At 43.6% G+C, this 20,344-nt stretch overlaps 1 protein-coding gene across 2 annotated transcripts in view; it reads left to right on the forward strand.

The window, feature by feature from the left end:
• baz1a (bromodomain adjacent to zinc finger domain, 1A) overlaps nucleotides 1–20,344 on the forward strand; it is a 33,542-nt gene that overhangs the window by 5,166 nt on the left and 8,032 nt on the right. For both annotated transcript variants that reach the window (XM_061742954.1, XM_061742955.1), the window contains exons 3-17: nucleotides 3,347–3,625; nucleotides 5,834–5,983; nucleotides 6,820–6,921; nucleotides 7,492–7,579; nucleotides 7,660–7,782; nucleotides 10,381–10,623; nucleotides 10,701–10,796; nucleotides 11,982–12,120; nucleotides 12,412–12,543; nucleotides 15,958–16,278; nucleotides 16,506–16,671; nucleotides 17,089–17,190; nucleotides 17,475–17,548; nucleotides 17,707–17,810; nucleotides 18,112–18,338. In XM_061742954.1, the coding sequence (XP_061598938.1) occupies nucleotides 3,347–3,625; nucleotides 5,834–5,983; nucleotides 6,820–6,921; nucleotides 7,492–7,579; nucleotides 7,660–7,782; nucleotides 10,381–10,623; nucleotides 10,701–10,796; nucleotides 11,982–12,120; nucleotides 12,412–12,543; nucleotides 15,958–16,278; nucleotides 16,506–16,671; nucleotides 17,089–17,190; nucleotides 17,475–17,548; nucleotides 17,707–17,810; nucleotides 18,112–18,338 (2,346 nt within the window). The remainder of the gene's footprint in view (nucleotides 1–3,346; nucleotides 3,626–5,833; nucleotides 5,984–6,819; nucleotides 6,922–7,491; nucleotides 7,580–7,659; nucleotides 7,783–10,380; nucleotides 10,624–10,700; nucleotides 10,797–11,981; nucleotides 12,121–12,411; nucleotides 12,544–15,957; nucleotides 16,279–16,505; nucleotides 16,672–17,088; nucleotides 17,191–17,474; nucleotides 17,549–17,706; nucleotides 17,811–18,111; nucleotides 18,339–20,344) is intronic.

Below are 20,344 nucleotides of genomic sequence, written 5' to 3' on the forward strand. Positions count from 1 at the left end.
TCTGTCTTCTTGCACCATGTACATGCTCTTTGAGCAGGATGAGAACCCCTCCAAGAAGTTAAATCTTTGTGCAAACCTCCTTACAGGGGACTTAAAAGAATCTGAACTCCCAGAAGGCCGCCTATCCATGCAGTTATCAAACACAAGATTAAAGTCTACACCACAGATTATAAAAGAATCAGGATATTTGGATAACCAGTGTAGTAAACGCTCTTCCAACCTGTAGAAATGGAGATTATTCTCTGTTTGACGATTGAATCCATATACAGGACTGTCTCAGAAAATTTGAATATTGTGATAAAGTTCTTTATTTTCTGTAATGCAATTTATAAAAAAAAAAAAAAAAAGCCTTTTATTTTAATATTGCTGATTATGGCTTACAGCTTAAGAAAACTCAAATATCCTATCTCAAAATATTAGAACATTTCCTCAGACCAAGTAAAAAAAAAAAGATTTATAACAAAATCAAACATTTGAAAATGTCCATTAATGCACTTAGTACTTGGTTGGGAATCCTTTTGCACGGATTACTGCATCAATGCGGCGTGACATGGAGGCAATCAGCCTGTGGCATCGCTGAGGTGTTATGGATGCGCAGGATGCTTCAATAGCAGCCTTTAGCTCATTTGCATTGTTGGGTCTGGTGTCTTTCAGCTTCTTCTTCACAATAGCCCACAAATTCTCTATGGGGCTCAGGTCAGGGGAATTGGCAGGCAAATCGAGGACAGTAATGCCATGGTCAGTACACCATTTACTGGTGGTTTTGGCACTGTGGGCAGGTGCCAGGTCATGTTGGAAAATGAAATCATCATCTCCATAGAGCTTTTTAGCAGACAGAAGCATGTAGTGCTCTAAGATCTCTTGGTACACAGCTGCATTTACTCTGGACTTGATGAAACACAGTGGACCAACACCAGCAGCTGACATGGCTCCCCAAACCATCGCTGACTGTGGGAATTTCACACTGGATTTCAAGCAACTTGGATTTTGCTCCTCTCCAGCCTTTCTCCAGACTCTGGCGCCTTGACTTCAAAATTAAATACAAAACTTGCTTTCGTCTGAAAAGATGACTTTGGACCACTCTGCAACTGTCCAGTGCTTCTTTTCCATAGCCCAAGTCGGACGCTTCTTCCGTTGTCTTGAGTTCAGAAGTGGCTTGACCATGGGAATACGGCTATTGTGGCCCATTTCCCGGACACGTCTGTGAACAGTGGCTTTTGATACCTGGACTCCAGCTTCAGTCCACTGTCTTTGAAGCTCCCCCGAATTCCGGAAGCGACTCTTCTTCACAATGCTGTTAAGGCTGCGGTCATCTCTCTTGGTTGTGCAGCGTTTCCTTCCACATTTCCCCCTTCCAACAGACTTTTTGTGGATGTGCTTTGAAACTGCCCTCTGTGAACAGCTTGCTCTTTGAGAAATGTCTTTTGGTGTCTTACCCTCCTGATGGAGGGTGTCTGATGGTCCTCTGGACAGCAGTCAGATCAGCAGTCTTCCCCACACTTGTGATTTAGTTTACTGAACCAAGCTGAGGGTTTTTCAAGGCTCAGGAAACCCTTGCAGGTGTTTTGAGTTAATTAGACGATTCAAGTGATTAGTGAATACCCTAATAGTATACTTTTTCATGATATTCTAATATTTTGAGATAGGATATTTGAGTTTTCTTAAGCTGTAAGCCATTATCAGCAATAATAAAAGGCTTGCAATATTTTGGCTGATTTGTAATGAATCCAGAATTTATGACATTTGTTGTTTTTTTTTAATTGCATTACAGAAAATAAAGAACTTTATCACAATATTCTAATTTTCTGAGACAGTCCTGTACATTGACTAAAATATAGATAGTGTGCAGCCTCAAGTATCAGAAACATATGACCTTAGTCCATAGTTACAGAGAATATAGTTGTTATAATATTATAAATATATTTGTTGTAAAGTTAAAATTGCTTCAGTTTTTTTTTTTTTTTTTTTTCCAGTTTTGCTTCCACCAAACTATAATGTGGCTGAATTACAAAAGCATAAAACCTATTAAAAACACATGGTAAGATGTTAAAAACCTTTAAGCCAGAGGAGTCGATGGAATTTTCATAGTGTTTATTTTATATCCAATTAAACTGTAGACATTTTTCAACCCACGTTTGCCTGTTAGCAGAGCTGTGATGTCATTAACTACACAAATGTACCAGCTGCAGAAGGACTGACGTATTTTCATGTCATCCAGAGTACATTCTCCTGAGTCATACTTACCAAGTACCAACTACACAGGTACACAAGTTCAGACTTGGCATACTTGGAACTTAGAAACAGCCCTAGATTCAGGCTTGTCTTGTTACGCTGCTTTGATTTCGGGGGAAATCTGCCTTGTCGGTAGATCAGCAGGAGAGGGTGGCTACAAGACCGTTTATCTATCCGGATTTTCTTGCACCCGTCAGGTATGTGGTTATGGTTGGATGCTGGTGTGTGGCTGACAACAGAAACGCTTCACACAGACACAATTGAACAAAAATAGAACAAAGGGCCATTTTTCACCTCTTTTCTGTCCAAAGCATATACACATGAAGATGTAAAATTGTTTGCTGGGGCTCTTCACTCATGAAAGTGTAACAGTATAGTTCTGTGAATTACTGCACTGTTGTTCAGCTGCTTTACACTTCCATATGTTTACCATGTTAACTTTAAGACTTTCTACATAATGTAATGACTAAAAAAACTCAAAACAGCTCTTTGTTTTTGCTGATTGGTCATGATTTCTGCTACAGTTTCTCCATTTGCACGAGTTTTGTCAACAAGCTGTAGACAACTTTGAAAACAAATTTCAAATACAAACAGACCTCTTCCGAAGGCCTTGAAGGTTCGTCAGTCCTTCACCCATCCACTTGTAGATTACAGATGTGTAACACCTGAACTACTTGTCTGTGTCAGGTGGAGGTAGCGGGTGGGATCAGAGCTGTAGCCTTCAGGCTCACATGGATCTAAACCAGCGCTGGGAAATATAGATTTTTCTTAGCTTTAGACTCGTACAGGATCCATTATTCAAAGCTGCCAAGATGGCTGCTGTCACATCCTTTGTTTTTATGGTTGATAGTATGTCTGTCCAGTGGTGTCCAGGGTCAGTTTCTTCTGGGTCTGTTGGTAGTTTAATCCAGAGGAACCAGATTAATTTGGTGTTTTAGTGAAAAACTGTAGAAGTTTATTTTTCCAGTCCTTTAAAATCATTATGTATGTGTTGACTGAGTTGTGGAGTCTGTGTACGTTTGTAAATGATGTGAGCTTTGTAGTCAGATGTTTGAGTGAATGTATACAGTGTGAGGGGGCTCTGATGGTGTCTAAATCCCTCCTCCACCCACAGTGAGTTCTTCGAGAGGACCATCCTGTGCAACAGTCTGGTGTGGAGCTGTGCGCTGACTGGCCGAGCGGGCCTCACCTACCTCGAGGCATTGGAGAGCGAGCAGCGGGCAAAGCAGAGTCTGCAGAACTTCCCTCAGGCCCTGGTGGTGCCGCTGCTCCACCTGGCGGCTCTGAGCCACCGCTGCCGGCTGACGGAACTCTGCGAGGACGTCTACGGCTTTGTCAAAGATCGCTTCTTTCCTAGGGAGATTGTGGATGTCAGTAAACGCAACGGAGCTAGGTGAGCAGCAGCAACTCGCTCTTTAGTCTTTACATGCTCTGCTTCCTCTGAAGCGGCACTTATCACATGATTCTGTTCAGATACCATCATCACCGGTGCTCTTATACTGTTTTTTTTTCCACATCATTCCCAGACATGCAGTTCTCTAAATTGTTGTGTTATGCCACTTGTATCACAAGCGTCTATAGTCTTCAGACTGTTTAAAAGTCATCACTCATAGCGTCAAACATGATACCATACAGTACTTTGCTGTTTGGTATCATGGTGTTCAGCACACAGAACATGCACAAGAGAAGGCAACGGAAGGTTGTCTGAGGAGATTAGAAAGAAAACTTCAAGGGTTGCATTTCCTTTTAAACATCCAGGTGTGAATGCTGAGAGCTGAATGTGAACTGAAGTCCGCCTTGCACACTGGCTGCAGTTTATGGTGCAGAAGCTTCACCAAGTGAGCTATCTGGCAGCCCAATCAGGACAAAAATAAACAAACACAATTCTGCATATACACAATTAAAGTATGTGAGCAACGCCTGATGATGGAAAAAGAACTGGGTTTGAAAAACAAAAGCTAAGAACAAAAATCTGAATTAAAAAGGATTTCCAGAAAATAAAGTAAATTATAAAAGTATATAAATTGTATTAAATCGTATAACTAGAAGATCATTAGCACCAATGCTAACGTACTGATTTCTCCATTCAATTCCTATGGAAAAAATATTAATGTTTTAAAAACTACAAGGGTTTGCGAAACCAAAAGTCACAGCACATGCGTGTGGACATATCTGAATCTTTTGTTACCAAAATTGTTGAAATGGCACAAAGCATGGAGGAGTCTTTGAGCTTCTTGGAAGAAGAAAGCATCATATATGGTGTAATGCTGTTTCTCAGCACTACACCAATTCTAGACCAGCATGTGAAAGGTAAAGACAAGAAGACCGTCTCCAAGCAGCTGGATGTCCCTGTGACGCCAGCTGGACAATTCATTCAGAGTTTGAAGGTCCACAGGACTGAGGACGACCTCCCGGGGACACAAGAGGACAACTGATGGGTTTTGAAGAGAAACTGAAGAAACGGATGGTACAAATGGAAACCAAAGTAGACGGAACAAGTTTCAAGGTGAAGTCCAGGTCCATCAGTGTCGGATCACAGCATCCATCAATGTTTGGACCAAATTGGAGGACCGAGGAAGACTCCACTGTTGGAAGAACAGAAAAAACGTATTGACAAACCACAAAGCTTCTGGGAGAATGTCCTTCGGACAGATGAGACACAACTGGAGCTTTCTGACAAGTCATATCATCTCTACGTTCACAAACACAAAAATGAAGCCAAAGAAAAGACGACTGATTCTTCTCTGAAAAATGGAGGAAACCCGGTTCTGTTCTGGAGCTGCTTTGCTGCGTCTGGTACCGGGTGTCTTGAATCTGTGCAGGTTCAATGAAATCTCAAGACCATCAAGACGTTTTGGAGACAAATGTGCCGCCCAGTGTAAGAAAGCCTGGTCTCAGTGGCAGGTCCTGGGTCCTCCACCAGGATGATGACCCAAAACACTCAGAACCAAACAGTGGACTATTCTGAAGAGTCCTTCCTTGAGTCCTGATCTACATCCTGTTGGACATCTGTGGACAGATCTGTAGAAGAAACCCTGCTGAGACACCTGGAGACGGTTCAGATATAATAATTCTGTCAAACCACTGTTCAGAAGCAATGTCGGATTGATGTCATCAATGTTCAGTGAGTTATTGGGCCACCAGATGGCTCACTCCTCTAAGCAGGAGAACCTTGTATAAAGACTTGAGTCCTCATGCAGTGGGGTCACTTGAGGCTCAAGTTAAAAAGATAAATAAATAAAAAATGTTGGTTGTTATAATTAAGACGTTATTCAAGTCACCATTGTGGTATTTTCATTTGTTGATGGAGGGGTACCTGTGGATGTGTTTTTCTATTGAGTATTAGGGGGTTCTGAATCCGTTGCAGAACCATGTTGGTGTTTTTGCTGCCCAGACATTTTTGGAAAGGGAAAGAGCCAAAGTAATGATCCTAACAAAAACGGTCTGCCTGGACCCCTGATGAGAACTTTCATTTAAAAGACATTATAAAGTTCTCTGCAGAACCTTGAAGAGTTTATGAGGTGCTGAGGGTTCCAGTTGTTAAGGTTACTGTATGGAGGAGTGTGCCCTTTTTAAAACGGGTCATCTGTGCATGTTTCAGGCACGTGTGTGAGATCCTGCAGGTGATCTCGCCTTATTCCAGTGCCAATGGTGCTCCGGTCTCTAACGGCCACCCCAGTCCGGCTGACGTGGAGACCATCGTCATCAGTGACAGCGACGACGAAAGCAACGCCATGCAGAGTCTCAACGGGTGAGTTTGTGTCAGTTCATAGTGTTACAGACCACAGCGATGCCTCAGACTCATTACGACTACTACATAATCACCTGAAGGTAGTAATATCTGCAAAACGATCAAATTCACCTGCAGTTTGTACCTGAGACACTTAAAAAGAAAAGAAAAAAAAAAAAAAGTCACATTTGCACTGAAGTTTTCAGCGAAAACAAGATCTTTTGATTAGTTTAGCTGATAGCATGGTGGAAGGGTTGAACTGCGAGTGTGACCATCCATATAGCTTTATCCAAAGCAGACATTTTTCCTAATTTACCGTTGGTTTTGGGATGAAATGTATTCCTGTGATTCTCTCTGGGTAGCGGGTGTCACTTTTACCAGTGCCCTGAGCACACCGCTTAACCATTTTAAGATAAAAGCTTTTTGGGTTGTAGATATAAGTTGTAGCCTGCTGCTGAGTTGACTATGTTTTGCCAGTACGGATCGGAATTCTGCAAGTTTGGGGATAAAAATACGCTTCACCCTCACTGCACTGCAGTGTGTTCCTAGGTGTTCCTTTTACTAATACAATGGTTTTTTTTTTTTAAATAATAGTGATTCAAATTTTGACACAAGGCAAGTAAAAACTACGCTTTTTCCATTAATGTGAACGAGAGAGACGGCTGTTTATATTCTGCCTGGATGTAGCAACCGAGAATGATTTTTTTGATTGGCCAGTAAGGGACCAATCAGAAGGCTAACAAAGGGTCAATTAAATTCGTTTGTCTTTTTTTTATATTATCAATATTTGTCAACAACATTGACTATTGTTTCACCTCTAATAGAAAACTGTTTTTATTTGTTTGTTTGCGGATCAGCAAGAAGAAGAAGCATCTGAGTCCGTCAGCATTTAAATATAAAGTGAGGGTGATGAAGGATGAACACGGCGAGCAGTTGACAGTCAAAGCCAACCAGATGAGGTGAGAGACTCAACATATCCAGCTCTTAATCTGTTGAAACAGTCAAGTTCACGCCCAGCGGTTTTACAGTGCTGCTCATTGTTGCAGTGAGTCAGATCACCTGATTTTTACTTTTGTTCCAGTTGTATTTATCAGAAACTTGAACCTGTTTGTTTTTTTGGTCTCTAAAGTACTTTTCCACATAAAAGTTACGGTGGGACCACTCACAGTTTGCTCCAAGATAATTTTCTGGCTTTAAAAATGTTCAGGTCATGTATAGTCATGGAAACTTGCTGCCAAGTCATGAAAATGTGTATGAACCCTGTTTTAAAAACTTTAAAGTTTTTATATCTTTGAAATTGAATGCACACACACACGTTTGAATGTGGTTTAGCTCAAACAGCCTGATTCACAAGTCCGGGAAAGACACTGCTGCGCGTGTTTTAATACGTTTTATTTTTGATAAAGAATAGAATTAACTATAAATCATGTGAGGGGGCGGGGCAGTCGGAGTGGTGATGAGTCGTACTGTCCATGATGATCTTCACGTCTCAGCTGTTAATCATCTGTAAATGTGATGTTTGTTTACAGTCGCAGGAAGTCGACTCTGTCCAGAGAGAGACTGAAGCTGCTCTTCAAGCAGCACTGTGAACCTCAGAAGGGGATTATCACACTCAAGGTAAGAATGACATCACTGGTACCTCCTGAACAGGTAACTCCTCCCACACGCACCATTAACAACATGTGTGTCCTTCTCAGTCCTCCACAGTGAAGAAGTACCGGCTCCACGAGCAGGCCTTCTCCCTGTTCTTCCCTGATGAGCCGCCTCTCTTCCCCTTCAGCTCCCCCTCTAACGGTGGGGGCCGTGGCTCACATGGACAGGTCAGTGCATCAGTTTAAAGCCAGTTCTCTAGTAGTTCACAGTTCACAAAAAAACAACAGAGAAAATATATTGTCTGTCGTATTTGTACTAAATGAAGACAATTTGCAGAATAGGAATAAACAGTTTTATTTTAAAGGAAGGACTCAGGCAGAAATAATGTTTTTAAGAAAAACGAACTAAAATTTGTTTTTGTTTTTTTTTCCTGAACATTGACACGTATTGACAAATATTATTTTTATACTCAGCGTTTGTAATAAAATTTAACAATATTTTTGTTCGTATAAAATTTCAAAATGCTGTAACTTTTACTAATAATAGATGTGACAGGAGAAGGTGATGTGCTCTGGATCTGCAGCCCGGGTGGTGGTTCCTCTTCTTAGGAAGGGGTGTCGGAGGTTGGGTTCTAGTTTCAGAGGAAACCCACCCTTCAACCTGGTTCTGGTCTGTGCTGGAGAAAAGAGTCCAGTCGTGGGTCGAACCTCAGATTCAGGAGGAATGGTGTGGGTTCTCTTCCTGGCTCTTGTTGTACTCGTTGACGATAAATGAATCTGAAACATAATCACATTCAGGTTACATGTTGATCAGCTCACTTGATTTGAGCAAGTTTACCAGATGTCTCTTACCATATGTAAATGGGATGTTCCTCATCCACCACAATCCCTAAGAGATTGTCTCAGAGGACCTTGGTATCCAACGTTATCACCGTGTTCCTCTGCGGAAAGCAGGATTCAGGGCTGCTGACTATCAGCTGGCACTGGGAACTTCCAGACTCTGCTGGAGTCAAAAGTCCAAATTTGTTCATCCCTTTCACTTGGTTGTCCATCAGGGCAATCAACTGGGAGATGACAACCACCAGTGGGTTTTCACTAAGTCCCAATTAGCAACCAGTGGAGCTAAGTGGTGAAATAAACTTTTGCTGCAGCCTGTTGGCAAAACAGCAAATACATCTGCCTTGCAAAGGAACGGTTTGAGTGGTGTCTTCCGTAAAATCTTTGGAGGAAAAAGTCGAATCATTAAGTGTTAATGTCGATGTTCAAACAGCCGGTAATCCTCAGCTGTAGCAACACTGTTTACATCACCGCTCTTGTTGTCATCGTGTTAACCCCGCCCAGGGACTCTCTCTACAAGGACAGACTGATTTTAATTGGCTCCCCAAGACTTTTTGTTATAGTTAATGAGCTCCAATGGATGGTAGCTAGATGTATCAGCAAAGCTAATTTAAATTTGCTAGCAATATGTGTAGATCTCTCGGCCATGAGAGCATGGTTCTCAGTCAAGGGTCGGGAGGTCAGGAGTGAGGTTCTGCCTCATGTGTTGGCGTCCTGTCCAGCAAGACAGAGCTGACAGAGTTTACTGGTGAATCTCTGTGGAAGGGAAAAATAGAGGGTATGCATTGACGTCACTTCCTCACTGGCCCACGCCCCCTTACTCGCACTGAGTGGCAAAAACGGCTGCAACTAGTAGGGGAAACTGTGGAAAAGAAGGGATAACAGCCGATTATCGGCTTAAATTAAAGGCAGTTGGACTTGACAGTGACCTGTAGTACTTAATTTTCTATGCTGGGGATATACACAAAGCAAAGCTTGAAGGCATACAAAGGTCTTGACTCTTGGTCCTACTTTAAGGCAGGATTTGTTGGCAAAATTAAAATGATGAGGACACCGAACTTTATGATTTGACCGTTTAACGTTAGCTACCCAAAAATCCAACATTACCTGATACAAAATGGGAACCGCAAATCCACGTTTTGGTGCCTGGAATCCAGTTGTTTCTACGAATTGCAGCGATCCATTTGTCTTTTGTAAGCTTATTAACTCCGATTTCTTGTTTAATCTATGAGTACAGTTGATCCCACAACAGCTCTTTCCCATTTTAGATGTTTTCGAGTTGCTCAAACTGAAAGTTTACGATGCCACTCAGTCTTTCTGCCACTCAGTGGGCGTAACCTGCTGTGAAGTCGCATCTGTGATGTCATGCGCATTCCCTCTATACCTTGTGTTTTGTTCCATGTGAGCTTCTTGAAAATCAGATTTCTAGAAATACTAAAACCTTTTGTGCTTATTTATTAAAAAAATAAATGAGTGACAGTCTTTTTGGGTTTTCTTTTTTTTTCCAAAACCTGGTAAAGACATTCAGAAGCTGTCATCTGCAGACTGATCAGTAGATTCCTGTTTTTGATGATATTGTGGTCGTCAGTGTCTGTTGAGTCAGCAAGCTCGTTTCCCTGGAAACGTTGAACCACGTAAGGGGAAGTGCTTTTTCTTTCTTAACAATTCATCAACCATAGTGACAATACTGAACAACCTTTCACTGTGACAAAAATCTGGTATTTTCACTTCAGTTTGGTAATTAGTATTAACATTGTTTTTATTTTTCCATTTCTTTTAATCTGAGAAGTCGGGGGGAAAAATTGAGGGCATTCTGGTATTTTTAAAATGTAATATATTTCAAAATAGAGTCCTGACAATCATGTAGTTTGAGTTTAATCTGAAATCCAAAAAGGTTTTTACGTGTGTGTGTGTCTGCAATTCCCCCAGTTTTTATAAACTGTTTATAATTGGGAGCAACAAATCTGAAAACTGAAATGTTGTTTGCAGCCAAGTCTCATGCCTCTAAAGGCAATGGAGGAGAAGCTGAAGCTGCTGCAGAGGAAGGAGGAGATGGCTACTGCAGCTCACGACAAGGCTCGACTGAGGCGGGAGAGGGAAGAGTTGCAGGAGGCCAAACGGAGGGAGAGGGAGGACAAGGACAAGCTGAGGGAGGAGCACCGGCGGAGGTTTGAGGAGGAGAAGCAGAGGAAAAGGGAGGAGAAGGAGCTCAGGAAACTGGAGCGGGACAGGGTAAGTAGGTTTCGAGCACAGAATCAGAGCTGTAGATCAGATAAAATCAGTGTTGATCTCACAAATCTGATCCACAGGAACGAGAGAAACTGAAGGAGGAGAAGAAGAAGTATGCTCAACGACTGAAGCTGTGGAACAAACCCAGAGAGGACATGGAGTGTGAGGACCTGAAGGTCAGTGACCACACCATCCTCCGCTGAGGAGACTCTAGCTCAGACAGACCTGATGACTAAACATGTCTCTAAGCAAAATTAGCTATCAGGAAGCCCCTGGCTCCCTTAGTTACTGTTGCTAACAGATGGTGTTTACAGTTTTACAATGTTAATTTTGTCCCAAGATGATGTAGATTAACTTTTGACACAAAAGCATCACTTTTTATTGAATTGGAGTCTGGACTTAAATATGCCATGGAGGGATATGTAGAAAACCTAAAAATAGATCATAGTAAGGAGGATTGGAGCTGAGGGTTTACAGAAGCCTCATTTTACTGTCATGGTTACAGGATGAATGCTTTGTTTGCTGCAGGGGAAGATTAATTTAGTTTAATGTGGAAAGACATAACTTCAGATCTACTATTAGCTACCTAACGCTAGATTTAAAGTTATAACTGTCTGGAGCTCGGTACATCCATAGTCTGAGATTAATTCATGACACTAGTAGAGATTAACATTAGCTAACTCATCAGAGGTGTTTTCTACATCACGATTGTGATTAAATAAGCTTAGACTAATATTACATTAGCAGAGTTAAAATCAGTGTTTCCTGATTTACCTAATGGATGTCTACATTTGTTGCCAAATGCAGACATCCTTTTTGATCATCTGGACGTTATGTTTGTAGCTTTATTATTATTATTATTATTATTAATAATTATTATTTTACATCACACAGGCAATCACTAAGGTAAACAAGGCTTTCTCATAAAATCAAAGAGTAGATAACCTTACTCAATATAAAGTGGGCGTTGCAGAAAGCATTTTTTATTTTGTCCTCATTCCAGTCCACACGTTTAATCGCCTGCAGCCACAAACGCCACTGGTTGCTCTGAAATGGTCGAGATCCTGTCGGAATCCTTTAAAACTTTAGTCCGCCGGTGGAATAGCGATTCATACAACCGTAAACGCAACAACCAGACACGCTGATGCTGGGAACAGTTTGTTAAAGTCCTGCTAACCAGTTGCCACCTCGTCTTTCAGTCACAACTGCTGGAGAACAACACTTCTGTTGCCAAGATGCGTGCGCAACAGTATATGACGTAGGCTGAAAAGGGGGTCTGTTCTGACCATATAAGGCATGTGATAAAACGTATATAAAGTGAAACAAAACACTGATTCGTGGTTGTTGATTGCTTCCACCAGGAGCTGCCCAGTCCGGCTCCAGTTAAAACCCGTCTTCCAGCGCAGCTGTTTGGAGAAGCTCTGATGGTTCTGGAGTTCCTGCGGGCCTTCGGGGAGGCCTATGACTTAAAGGATGAGTTCCCTGACGGCATCTCTCTGGGTGAGGATGTTTCACAGATCCAGTAGGGATCCAGATGTGTATTTGAGATCCATTTTCATCTACTGACCAGATGTTCTCCTACATAATGAAAACACAGATGTGTGTGTGTCCAGTAGTTTATGGTCGCAATTCTTCAATAAAGTGGCATAAAATGGTATTAAAAGTATAGCAAAATGTACTATAATCTCTCTGCTAGCTCTCATAGTCCAGATGAGATGAGGTGACAGGCTGGAATCACCTGTTTCATCGACGGATGCTGCTTTTGTTCTGACTGCTGTGGTCTGTCCACAGAGGTTCTGGAGGAGGCTCTAGTGGGCTCGGATCCCGAAGGTCCTCTCTGTGAACTCCTCTTCTTCTTCTTGACGGCCATCTTTCAGGCTTTGGACGAGGAACAGGAGGAGGTGGCCAAAGATCAGGTTGAAGGTCAGTCACAAGCACAGGAGGGATGCCTGGGTTTAGTTTTTCTAAAATGTACATGTATCGACTGTTACAAGCAGGAAACAAGTAAGCAATATTCCAAATGTCAAACCTCTGAATACACTCGGAGTAAACTGCTGCGTTTGTATTTGCTGCTCAGTGTGAGTGTTGCTCTGGTGTGTAAGTATCATTGTGCTCTCATCAGGAGTAACGGGTGCGTGCTTTACTGTGGTTGCCGCGGAGATGTGACTGCTTCTCAAGCAGGAGTTTCTAAACCAAATCAACCCTGTTTTCCTTGTTTTGTATCTAAACTCTGAGATAAAAGCTGAGCCGTCATTGGTACCAGAGATGGACTGCCCTCAACGTCCACCACGTCAACACAACCGTGATGAATGAGCACCAAAGAGCAGCATTTTTGCCGGTTCTGGGTGCTTGTGTTCTCTCCAGGGTGCACACATTTACGCACGCAAAATAGTAAGAAGTGTGCAACTACATGGTTAGGAGTACAACCGTAGAAGTTGAGTTGACTGGCAGGAAGATTGACAAACTCTTCCCACCGTAAGACAAGTTGGTCATGTTTTTTACAGAACATTTAGTTACGCTGAACTTTTATTTAATCGACCCTTTGTCAACCCCCTTTGCTCGGTGGGACAAAACTGTCATCTCTCCCGTCCACTTCCATTGTAAAAACAGGGTTTTACATCACTTTATTTCTAACTATACCACGGTCTGTGTGAATACTCGATTCTGATTGGCTGGCAGGTGTAGGTTATAAGTGATAACCTTCACCTACAAAACAAGTTTGGTCAAATTGCCTGATAACTTTAATATCATTGCGCTGGATCAACTGCCAGGTGGTAACCACGGCAACGGAGATTCAGAGAAGAAGAGCCGGCTACCGCAGGACGGCAACATTAGTGATTTTGTCATTTCTTTTAATTTATTTGGTGAATTTGACAATTTCCATGACTGGGATGCAGAAGAGGAGAGAAAAAGGAGCTGAGCGGACTAGAATATCTCCCGTTACCAAGGAAACTGAGTTATGGCTTGTTAAAAAACTTTGTAACTTAGCTGATAGCATGGTGGAAGGTTGAACTGCGATACTGGCAGTCCACATAGCTTTATCCAGATCAGACATTTTTCATAATTTATCGTTGGTTTTGGGATGAAATGTGTTCCTGTGATTCTCTCTGGGTAGCAGGTGTCACTTTTACCAGTGCCCAAAAATACACCGCTTAACCATTTTGAGATAAATAAAACGTTTTCGCGGTTGTAGCCTGCAGCCGGGCCGACTTTGTTTTGGAAGTAGGGATTGGATTTCTGCCAGTTTGGGGATAAAAATACGCTGCACCCTCCCAAGTGTTCCTTTTACTAATACAAAGTTTAAAAAAAATAATCCAGTGATTTAAATTTTGATACAAGGCGAGTAAAAACTACACTTTTTCCATTGATGTGAACGAGAGAGATGACTCTCATGCCCGAACTGACTGATTGGTCAGTCAGGGACCAATCAGAAGGCTAACAAAGGGTCAGTTATCAGACTATGAAAATGATTTTAACCAATAAAACATGTAATTTAAAAAAAACTTGCTAAACTGTGCATAGACAAAATACTTAAACACCCAAAAAGTTTTTAATAAGAGGACAAAATCTTGTACTCAGTACCGTATTTTCACGACCATATGGCGCACTGTGTGGAAAGGCGCACCCTCAGTTTTGTGTGTCATTTTTGGTTTTAAAACACACATACGGCGCACCGACCCAAAAGGCGCCGTCTACAGAGACGGAGCTGCACACACACGCGTTGCAAAACACACACGCGCTAAAAATAGAGCGGAAGCAAAACTTAGTTTGATATTTCACTTTTCACATCAATCAAACCCTTCAAAGGTTCATATTCTGTTTCTGCATTAAATAATTTAAAAAAACCACCGGGGCGCTGCACATAAACCTGTCTCAGCCACCAGCCCTTTTCATTTCACTCTGGCTGGAAAAGTCTGTTTAGCAAACGCTTTTCTTTTAAAAATCACCATAGCGGCCGTTTCTGTCCATCAGCGTGGCAGGAGAGCACAAGAGTAAATAAACTTTTCATACCCCGTTGTGCTGCGGATCCCGACCGCGCGGTCCCGGGTCCCGCTCCGCTCCCCCCCCCGCGCTGGACCGGGTCCGCTCCCCGTCTGCTCCCTCGCGCTGGACCGGGTCCCGGGTCCCGGTCCTCTTCCCCGCGCTGGTCCCGCTCACACACACGCGCTGTCGGGGAGCCGGTACCGGGTTGTATCCGACACGAGCTCCGCTGATTCAGCTGCGCCAGTCCGAATTTCCAGACCTGTCTCAGCCACTTGATCATCGTCCCTTCATCCAGCCCCCCCTTTTCATTCGTCCTTATAATGACTCCGGCTGGAAACGTCTTATGCAAAGTTTTTCTTTTAAAAATCACCATAGGTTTCTGTCCATCAGCTGCGCCAGGCAAGCACCACATAAATGAGAATCTGTGTGTGTCGCACCGCGACACACACACGCAGATGTCGGAGATCCGGTACCGGGTTTGTAACCGACAGATTTGGCTGCAAATCTCGGAGGGTGAAGCTGATCTGACCTGAGACAGACCCCAGAAATCCCTTCTCGCAAAGCGGCCGGGAACCAGGTCATCGGACCCCGCTTGGGGAACCAGGAAGTCGGGAGGAGCAGCGCACATCACCGCGGCTTTAACCGGGGAATGTGGACGGTTCCGACCGGCCGGGACCGGAGGAGCCCACATGGACTGGTAGCAGGGACTCCCGGGGAAAGAGCACCGGCATTTCAGCCGGATCTGCCGCGGGGATGCGGCGATCGGACCCCGCAAACCCACGGCAGGTGCATCCTCGGTTCCGACATGCAAAACACACGCGCGCTGCAGAACACACTCACACAAGTGTGCTTATTTAAATAGAGCGGAGCAAAAATTAGTTTGATTGTATTTTATTTCACTTTACACATCAAGCAAATCCTTAAACGTTTTCATCTTCTGTTTCGCATTAAACAGCTCAGTGAATGGTCTCATTCACGTCGCAACTCACGGGGGCTTCACCCGCCCCCTTCTCTTTTTACCGTTCTCATGGTGGCCGGCCTTACATTACCGTAATTCAGGTAATAGACACGGCGCACTGTTTCATAAGGCGCCCGGCACATTTAAAAAAAAAAAAAAAAAAAAAAAAAAAAAAAAGTGCGCCTTATGGTCGCGAAAATACGGTACTTTTTCCTTAAAGATGCACCATGAGAACTGAGGTGGTTCTGTATCCAGTCAGTACAGCATTTATTTAATGATTTGTTATATTAGAGAGTTTCATCTGTGGAGATGGAGGTTTTTCACTGGCTAAACTTGGACCTGACGGATGTACAATGGGAGTGTCTGACGTGTGTGCATGTGTCCTGTGTCTGCAGACCTGTGGGAGGCTCTAGATGAGGACTCTGACCCGACTTGTTCGGTTCTGAGCGCCGTGGCCTCGCTGGCCGCCGCCTGGCCTCAGCTGCATCAGGGCTGCAGCCTCAAACAGCTGGACCTGGACAGCTGCACGCTGTCGGAGATCCTGCGCCTGCACATCTTGGCCTGCGGTGCCAACTGTAATCATGGCAACGCCAAGTTCCGGTACCAGAAGCAGGGCGGGTTCACAGTAATGGATGATCCGTGTGTAGAACTACAACTGACTGAACCAGGGCTGCTGAAGAAACTGTCGTGCACACCTGTGTACGACCTCACCCCAGGTACGTTGCTGATCAGACAGTCCGAAGAAAAGATACTGACTTTCCTGCAGGGAAGTCCAAACAGAACCTGCAGATGTAAATAAGTCCTAAACCCTTGAGTTTAACTGGTAATGTGCAGATGAAAACTAGAATTAAGTTTCTTGTCGTAAGCCACATGCTTCAATGTGGCGCCACAACCGAAGAACAAATGTGAAAAACATGGAACGAGTTGGTGTTTGTGTGTGTAGAGGAGAAGCTGAAGATCCTGCGGGCTCTGCTGGGAAAACTCCTGACTCTGGCCGCCAGCAGAGATCTGATCGAGGACGGAGTGGAGGAGCAGAAGGCTGCTCGGCAGGAGCTTAGAGAGGTCCGGTCTGAACAGCACCGCCGAGGCAGGGAGGAGGCTGCACACAGGTACGACCCACAAACATGCCGGTACCTCCAATCTTTTTTCTTTTTTTTAAGCACGATATTTAAAAAAAAAAAAAGGAAGGCACCCCAGCCCTACTAGACAAACCCTTTTCTGAAGTGAGAGCTGCTGGTTTCTGAAGAGTGGTTTCGAAGCCTTTCTTTCTTTGTACCGGGCACACCCATGTTGCCCGGGAAGCTGAGGGGGCTACCAGCTCCTTCAGTGGAGCCCCCCCCCCCTGCTGCCGGCAGACATGAGGTCTCTTAAGTGTTTCCTCACAGCCCAGAAGTAGCTAACGTGATGACACCTCGCTGGTTTAAAGCTTAGGTTTGCACCAGTGTGTTAATTAGATCCCTCACGCAACTGGATAGATGAATCTTGAATACCATTCTGACCTGCTGTGGCTTTTATTTGACTTTTAGGGTTCGTCTTCGGAAAGAGGAGAAGTTGAGGGAGCAGGAGCAGAGACTGAAGGAGAAGGAGGGGAAGCTGAAGGAGCAAGAGGCAAGACTCCAAACGAACGGGTAGGTGGAATTGAAATGACCTCCTGTACCTGTTGACAGTGCAGGGTAGATGTGGACAGTCCAATCTTTACAGACGTGTCTACTGGGATGTCTGGGGCTTTTATACACCTTTCAGCAGACAACATCACAAAATTAACCAATAAAATAAATTTTCTGGAGTTCCTGTTGAGCTCAAGGACTGTTTCTCTGCATTGCTCTGAGATGGGAGGATCTTACTTGGACAATATTATGAAGGTGAAAAAGTACAACTACTATGTGTTAATAGGAAGTGTGTGTGTCCTCAGTGAGATGTCTGCAGAACATCATCCTAAAGTTAACGGAGAGGGGGGAAACTCTACATCCAACACCATGATGAAAGGTGAGGGCTCAGACCTGACCCGGGTCCTGCAGCAACTTCATTCAAATAAAAAAGAAAAAAAAAGATGATGTCACCACTCTGCTGCAAACAAACGTCACACTGTTGGGAAACAGAAATGTGTGTTCACTTTGTTTTTCTATTTTATTTTATTTTTTAAGCTGGAAGCAGCCAGAAGGAAAAGCAGAAGAGCTCTGACGTCAAAGCCCCATCTGGACCTCCTCCCAGCCTGAGTGCAGAGGAGCTGGAGAAGGAACAGGAGAAGGTCAGAAGAGATGCTGGCTTACCAAAACTGCAGTCGATGTCCAGATGGCATCATTAGATTCACCAGTTTTAAGTGTTTCTATTAGAACAAAATTAAGAAGCAGAATATCCGCCACAGGGGTTCATCGTGGTCCCAGCAGGTCCACAGCAAAACCCACCCTCAGTTGAGTTTCCAACAACGCTCTCAGGGATGGGTTTCCAGAAATTTGTACATCAGGAAAAATTGTCAATGGCCTGTAAACTGCTCGGTAGTATAATGACAGCGGTTTGAGGCCTGATGGACACGGTTTCTGGTCCGGCAGGTTCGGGAGCTGCAGGAGCGGATCCAGAAGGCCTCGGCCTGCACCTGCCTGCTGTCCCTGGGAAGGGACCGGATGTACCGGAGGTACTGGATCATCCCCTCCGCCTCCACTCTGCTGGTGGAGGACGACTGCTTCGGCCTGACAGAAGACATGCTGCAGCCAAACCCACGGCCTGCTGAGGACCCCACCGCCAAGATGGAGGATGGAGGTGAAACCTCCAGTGAGAGGTGGGTTATACAGGTCACTAGTGTCTGATACATCTGCACTCGCCGTCTGCATAAAACTCAGCTGATGGATTAAGTCTTAAAGACCGAAGGATGTCTGAGCTGTTTTTGTGCTGAGTCATGTTCAGCATATTGTGATCCTCCTTTCTCGCATTTCTGCCGTTTTTCACCGATAAATTTGTTCCACATTTTTTGAGCTGTCGCAAACAATTGGTCAGGATGTCAGCAGGCATCTACCAGACATCTATACAGACTGGTGGGAACAAGCAGTAGGATGATCAGAGGGGGGGACTGCAGCTCTTGAAGCTCTGGCCTGCAAACATACACAGAAGAGAAAAAAAGGGTGGGGGGGGGAGAACATGGAGAACAATGATGGTGATGAGAGATATACCTATAATTAATAACTGAGAAAGGAAAGAGAAGGAGGGTGATGGGCACTACTCGGTGGATCATGTTGGTGCCCCCCTGCAGCGTAACTCTATAGCAGGTTATCTACCACAAAGCTATGTTTGAGACTAACTATTATAGTCTTGTTCTATAGCTGCAGCTATGACTACTGGCCCTAATACACTAGAGTTTACTAGAGGTTTACTGAACACTAACTAGAGGTTTACTGAACACTAACTAGAGGTTTACTGAACACTAACTAGAGGTTTACTAAACACTAACTATAGGCTTTACTAAACAGAAAGGTTTTAAGTTTGGCTTTAAAGCTGAGGTGGTGTCAGCCTTAACCCAGATTGGAAGTTGGTTCTATTGTAACGGTTCCTGATAGCAGAAGGCCGTCCTCCAAATCTACATTTGGATACTCTAGGAACTACGAGTAAACCTGCACTCCGAGAACAGAGAGCTCTGTTAGGAATATAAGGTAATATTAGGTCTTGCAAATATTGCAGAGCTAGGCCATTTTGGGCTTTAAATGCAAGTAGTAAAATGTACTAACATACTATATGATTTACTATCATAATTTAGCCTAGAATCTAGAAGATAAAAACGTGTGAATTAGTTTTTCAGCATCACTCTGGGAGAGGATGTTCCTAATCTTTGCAATATTACAGAGATGGAAAAACGCTGTTTTACAAACCCGATTAATTTGCTGTTTAAACCACAAAGCCTGATAGAGAATAATATAAGACAGGACCAGAACCACCCCAAAAAGAAAACAAACTAACCCCAAACACAGAAGAACCACTCCTTACAAAATCAGAATCACCCCAACAGAACCATAACCACTGCAGACAGAACTGTCTTTGCGTATGTCCTTCATATATTAGGGAAATCTTTTATTAGTTCTGGACCTCCTTTTGCAACGTATCCCCCATATGCCTCTCACAGCTCTGTGGCTTGCTGAACTTGAGACATGAGCCTCAAGAAGACTTTCTGTCCGGATATACCTCTCCATAGAAAAAGCTGTCATTTGGAGACATGCAGCAATTGACTGCAACTGTGTTGTCAGGTTTTGCCCTGCCTCTTTATTGGTCTCCATGGAAACCTTACACCTGCAGATTTTTAGTGTGTCTGACAGCAAAGTGCTGACAAGACAGGTAGTGTTAGAAATGTCTTACAACGACTGACCAGCAGGGGGAGCTCTAAGACCACGAATGCAATTCAGCCTTCTGTTCCTTTTGGAACATATTTCCTTGCAGAACTATACAGGTCAATGGGTTGATGGCGTCTGTGTATGGTGCATCTGCTCAACCAATTGAACTATCTACCACCCCGTACAAATGTATTTTAAAATAAAAATACAGATGGTCATAGATTATACTGGAGTATAGATGAAGAGAAAGTGCTGTACAGCTGCATAACTGGATTTGGACAAAGCTGATGTGACCTGCATGCAATCTCATTTCCAGTTGACAATTCTTCTACATTTTATTTCATTTGCTGCATCACAAAAACTCCTATTTTCCTCTGGTGAATTGAGGAGTGCTTGACAAACTCAAAGTGCTGCAATGTCGTTAGCTTTTCCTTCAACTTATGATGAGGCGCCTTTTTATATTGTGTGA

The sequence above is a fragment of the Cololabis saira genome, chromosome 16 (genome assembly GCF_033807715.1).
Source record: "Cololabis saira isolate AMF1-May2022 chromosome 16, fColSai1.1, whole genome shotgun sequence".
Classification (NCBI taxonomy): Eukaryota; Metazoa; Chordata; class Actinopteri; order Beloniformes; family Belonidae; genus Cololabis; species Cololabis saira.